The sequence below is a fragment of the Nestor notabilis genome, unplaced genomic scaffold (assembly GCF_000696875.1).
Source record: "Nestor notabilis isolate BGI_N333 unplaced genomic scaffold, ASM69687v1 scaffold20682, whole genome shotgun sequence".
Classification (NCBI taxonomy): Eukaryota; Metazoa; Chordata; class Aves; order Psittaciformes; family Psittacidae; genus Nestor; species Nestor notabilis.
In genome coordinates this window covers 1-5,748 of record NW_009918167.1, presented here as the reverse complement: position 1 = coordinate 5,748, position 5,748 = coordinate 1, and the positions used below count along the sequence as shown (strand labels likewise).

Below are 5,748 nucleotides of genomic sequence, written 5' to 3'. Positions count from 1 at the left end.
AGCAGGACACCTGAGCACCATTTAGTTTCTTTCCAACAGGGTAACTAAAGAGATGTGGTCATCTGAGTCTAATAAGCAGCCTGTGCCTGTGCAGAGCTGTGCTTCTGTGACTGGAAACACTGACTTCCAGCTAAGGATAAACCCCAGGACCTCCACTGCATGAGGTGCACTGCAGGGCTCCACTTTCAAACACAGCCAATGCCAGGGCTCAGTGTCTACACCCTTCTCTTCTTCACAGCCTTGAGATAGATGCTGCACATCTTCCAAAACTACACTGTGCAATGACAGCCACTGAGAGGCTGAAGCTTTTGTGCATGATCATGTATTTGGTTAGTCCCTCTCCAGATACTGGTGCTTTCTAATAAGTCTAAAGTTCATTTCATAATACCCATAGAATCAACCGGGTTGGAAAAGACCTTTAAGATCATCAAGTCCAGTCCAAGAGTGGAAATTTTCTCCTAAATGAAATGTTAGAATGAAACAATCTCCAAATCTTCCACCCATCACCCAAAGCATTCACCAATGCCCAGCAGCAACTCGGACTTGATTCTCTTCAGATAACTTCCCCTCACCTTGATTTCCCTAGTCAGGGTGATCTCTTTTCCTGGTGAAGAAGGTGGCACTGGTATAACTACAAGAAAAGGTTGCATTTGCAGGAGGATGGTAAATGCTCAGTGTTTAGCAGCACGAAATACACCCCAAACCAACCATGCTTCAGTGTGCTTGTCTCGTATCATCCTGACCTTTCAAGGCTCCAGAGTTTGACAGAACCATCAGCTGCACATGAGGCCAGGTTAACATCCTTCTTGTCCAGGGAGACAGTGGCTTTGGGATGGAAAACTATTGCTCCTACATTGGTGCTGTGTCCTTAAGAGAAAGGAAAAATCAAAATTCACAATCTGCCATTGTGATCTTGGCCAGTTCTTCAGAAAAGCAGCATTTCCTTGTTGCTCATTAGCTGGGTACCAGTGAACACTGTCACTGTGTCCTCCCACGTGGTGTGAAGTTGCATTGCAACTACCAGCCACAGCTGTCCTGCCAACAGCTACGCTGCACTTCCAGTAGCACCCACTTCAGAGTGTCCAACACAAAGGTTTCTAACACTCAAAATGTAGTGAGAATTCAACACTTGAATCCAGAGATTTGTCCTCACCTTTGTACTTAGTCAAAGTTGTGACCACTGTTCAAAGAACCTCACTGCTGGCAAGTGACTTGGCCAAAAACACTGATATTTGGCTCTAAATAATTCAAACCAGGTTTTGAAACAAAACCATTTAGAAACAAGAACAGCAAATTCGGGTCTCAGCTCTAAGAGAAGGGCCAGGACTTCCTCCTGATTACCTGACATGTGCGCCAGCTCCCCAATGCTCTCATGAGAACAAAACCTGCCCAAAGATCACTACATTTGGAGCCACAAAGTAATTCAGAAATGGAAACTCAGCCCAGAGAGGAACAGAACTCAGCAAAGAGTGAAAGTGGCTCTCACCTCGTAAAGTGTGGACAAGGTTGCAGTCAGGCACGGACCAGAGCTTGCACAACCCACTCCTGTTGATGACAAGAAATAGGTGTCAGTGCAGGCAGGAATGTCAAAGAGCAGATCAAACCCAGGGCTGCAAAACCACCTGGGGCGGGGGCAGCTGCAGTGGCTGAAATACCAATGCACTTGGGGCAACCAGCCATGGCAACTAATGGACTCAGACTGAAATCTCTCCTAGGCTCTAAAATGAAGGGAGGAGAGTTCAGAGTAGGAAGAAAAAGCATTTCTGAACTCTCCTGATTCACCAGCCTCCAGTAACACCCCTCTCCTTCAGTCCTGCTGTGCTCTCCAGCCCCTAAAGCAAGTGCTATGGAAGGAAACTCACCAGCAGGCAGTAGCGAGGAGTTTGGAATTGGGGCTGAAGTGGCAGTAGGACAGCGGGCGATCGTCTCCAATCTGGCTGCAGAAGTTATTCAGGGACTGAAACCAAACACAAAGAAAACAATAACTGAGAAAAGTACAACCTGGAGAAAGCCCCAGGCAAAGACTGGGGTGAAGGAGGAGGCAGAGGCCTTTGGAAAGTTGCTTTCAAAGGGAGGAGTTGCCCCAGAGCCACTCCAGCTCCAAGCAGGCAACAGAGCTGAACTGATGCAGGCCTGGGGCACAGTGCAGCTCTCCAGTGCCACCCATGGTACTGGCTGGCCACCAAGAACCCCTCAGGCCTGCTTTGCAACTGTGGTTTTGAGAGACAACTTCCTGTACCTTTGGCTTTTCCACATCTCATCCAGTGAATGCAACCAGACAGATGAGGGCAGGCACTGTGGTGTGCTGAGGGCAAAAGCAAACCCTGTGGCAGCTATTGCCTCTGGGGATAAACTGGATTTGTGGCGGGAGCCTCTCTGTTGGGTTAAGCTGGGAATCTGACTCAACATGCTCACAAGGGTGTCTCAGAGTCATCTGAAACATGGTTATTGTGGTGTTGGTTATAATTTCCCTTGGGTTTTTGCACTGGTGACCACTGTAGAGGAGAGGAAAGCGAGCAGCCCCTTCCTCACCAGCTAAACCTGTGACAGAGCCAGGAACAAATTCCTTTAGCTTTATAGGCAAGTGGCAAGGCAGGGCATGGATGTCTGCTCATCCTTCTGCTGTTTAAGGGGACAACTACAGTACATCTCTCCAAATCCCTGAATGAATCAGAACACGCGTTATGCATACCACAGGGGAAGGGAGAAAAAGCAGAGCTTCCCAACAGGTGACTACAGAAAACCACACACATCTGGAGAGCACTTGTGGGCACTGACCCTTCCTGGTGCCTTTGGAGGAGCAGCCAGAAGCTGTAAAAGCAGCAGCCAAACCTACCCGCAGGGATTTGTGTAGCTCCTGCCTCTGCGACGTCCTGGTGGCCTCTGGGATCTCTTTGAGCAGTCGGGCTTCTTCCAACCGCTTCGCTGCCCTGCGGAGAGCAACAGGGGAGTAAAATCCCCTGCACTGTCCTACCCTGCCCGTGCCCTCATCTTCCCCTGAGCTAGGCTGATGTTAGAGTCAGTCACGGAGCACTCGAGCTCTACACTTACTGGACTTGTATACCCCTGGATGTTCCCCATTTCTCTGACCTTCAGATTTCCTGCACTACCCACAGTGGGATGAGCAGCCAGACTTTACACCAGGTTGTGCCTCCTCCTTCCTTTGTGCTGCTGGGTCTCACCTGGGGAGTGAGTAGTTCGCAAGCCAGAGCCGCGCTGTTTTCAGGCTGCGTGGTCCTTCGTGGTACCAGGTTTGCTGATACTGCAAGAGAAAGAACACAACTGACATGATGCTGCTCTTCCACTTGGTGACCTCTTAGCAGATAAGTGCCACCACAACATCTGCTCTTAAATCTGGCTGTGTCAAGGTCTCTTTTTAAGAGCATTTTGCATAACTATAAGCCTTAGAAAATGTAATTAAGAGAGACAAGTCAAACTCTGCCCTGCAGATAAATCCTGATGTGCTGCCACTTCACTCAAGAATATTCCAGTTCTGACTCATTTTTACTTGATGAATTACAGCTCCTTCCTTCTCTACACATCCCCCCAGAAAAGAAAAGCTCAGAGCTGCAGAAATTGTCCCCGTTTCTGAAGCAGCCTCCCAAAATAGTACAGAAAAAACGGACTTAGAAAAGAGACAGAAGAAGCAGAAAGAAAGAAGAATCAAGGGCAGAAACAGATGCAGGAGCAGGAACATTTTTTCTTCCCAAGTACGAAGACATCAGTAAAGGACCTGCTAGACTAAGGAACAGTTCAAACACCTGCTCTGCTCTTACATGCCGTATGGAATTTGTCCTGCAAGCACAGGCCAACTGAATGACCCTGATTTAGAGTTGCTAAGACATGCAACACAGAATAAGCATGAAGGGATAAAATGGGAACCCCCAGATTGACCCAAACCAGGAGTCCTGGGCAGAGCAGAGACCACCAAAGCCAGGTATCACACAAGCCTCCCTCGGCACTGAGGGAACAGGGAGACCATTACCTCTTCTCTGGACTTTTTAGACCTGTCATCATCTTTCCTGGTCTTTTTTAATGCGTCTGTGCCAACCACGGAAAGGATATTCCTTAACCTGGAAGGAAACACATCAAGTTGTATTCAGGCTGTGAATTCTCAGCTAAGCTGACGATCATCCCCTGCCGACTGCTCTTTCTTCCTCAGTGTTCTTGTGGCATTATAAGGAAGTGTTACTCACTGCACCCCAACTACATGGAAAACATCCATCAGGAATTGGACAAACTCCAAGTTCCCCATAAGCAGAACTGAGGCAGACACAGCACCTCTCCCTCCTTTCTGCAGGACCTTCTCCAAAGAGAGTGATGGGCTCCCCAAGCGCCCGCAAACAGGCTTTGACTTCAGAGTCATCGGTGGACACGTTGATCTGCCGGGCTCGCTTCCTGCGCTCAAACTCCGCCAGCACCTCAGCCTGACGCTCACTCATGTGGTCTTCAAGGTCAAAGACCTCACCTAAGCAACAAACAGAGCTGTCAGATCACAGCAGTGCTGGATGAGAGAACCACAGACTGGTTTGTGTTGGAAAGGAGCTTAAAGCTCCTCCAGTTCCAACCCCTGCCACGGGCAGGGACACCTTCCACTAGAGCAGGTTGCTCCAAGCCCCTGTGTCCAACCTGGCCTTCAACACTGCCAGGGATGGGGCAGCCACAGCTTCTCTGGGCACCCTGGGCCAGCGCCTCAGCACCCTCTCAGGGAAGAGCTTCTGCCCAAGAGCTCATCTCAATCTCCCCTCTGGCAGCTTAAAGCCATTCCCCTTGTCCTGTCCCTACAGGCCCTTGTCCAAAGCCCCTCTCCAGGTTTCCTGGAGCTCCTTTAAGCACTGGAGCTGCATTAAGGTCTCCCTTAAGGAGCCTTCTCTTCTCCAGCTGACCCAGCCCAGCTCTCTCAGCCTGGCTCCAGAGCAGAGCTGCTCCAGCTCTGTGTTTGTGCTGGGGGTCGCCCTAACTCAGAGGCAGGACCAGATCCCTCTCAAACAGGAAAAGCCAAACAAAGAGCCATTGGTCCAGGCAACAGTCTCATGGCTTTGATTTTAAACTATCCTAAAAGCTAATCACAGACTTTTGAAAGTGTCACACTGTAGAACATGATGATTCAACATCCTCACCACTGCTAATGTTGATGTTGCCAGCCTCCATCGCCGCTTTCATCCCCTCTTTCCCCAGCAGCCCTGACTCCCCCTTTGCCAGACGCTCCCTCTCCTTCTCTTCCAGGCTCCCATAGAAGATGGGGGCTCTCTTGGCCGGGGGAGCATCGCTCTCTTCTGCAGGCTTGGTCTTGGTGGCCTGGAAAGTAAAGGCAGAACTTTAAGTGTGTTTTGGCTGACAAGGAGCCAGCGAACAGTTCTGGGTGCAGGGGAGGGCAGTGGGGACGTCGTGATGAGACTGGGACACTCTGTTTGAGGTGGCAGCTTTGGCCCAAATGCAATGGGCAGAAGTAAAATGTCCCATTAAGGAACATGCCTCAACTAGGCTCTGGTGTGTGCTAAGTCACTGGGACCTGCTCAGACCTCACTTTTAAGGCTGTTTTGATTAATCTAAAGAAAAGCAATGTCATAACACGGAGCTTTTCCCCATCCCGCTGGAGGAGGAGGCGATGCCGCAGCCCGCGCTCAGAGCCGCTGTGGGACGCGGTGGGTGAGCGGCTCCTGCTCCCGGGAGAGGGGCCCCGGAACGAGCATCCCGGGAGGAATCAGAGGATCCTGTCAAATCCCACCCCGCTGCCACGGGGGGAGC

At 50.3% G+C, this 5,748-nt stretch overlaps 1 protein-coding gene across 1 annotated transcript in view; it reads right to left on the bottom strand.

The window, feature by feature from the left end:
• The window catches only part of PRPF4 (pre-mRNA processing factor 4), a gene marked incomplete at its 5' end in the record, with an annotated part of 7,026 nt that extends 1,728 nt beyond the window's left edge, over positions 1-5,298 (bottom strand). Inside the window, 8 exons of the mRNA XM_010009588.1 lie at positions 744-867; positions 1,487-1,545; positions 1,863-1,957; positions 2,837-2,930; positions 3,183-3,262; positions 3,986-4,073; positions 4,282-4,468; positions 5,121-5,298. Of these exons, the coding sequence (XP_010007890.1) occupies positions 744-867; positions 1,487-1,545; positions 1,863-1,957; positions 2,837-2,930; positions 3,183-3,262; positions 3,986-4,073; positions 4,282-4,468; positions 5,121-5,298 (905 nt within the window). The remainder of the gene's footprint in view (positions 1-743; positions 868-1,486; positions 1,546-1,862; positions 1,958-2,836; positions 2,931-3,182; positions 3,263-3,985; positions 4,074-4,281; positions 4,469-5,120) is intronic.
• Positions 5,299-5,748: the final 450 nt, after the last annotated feature.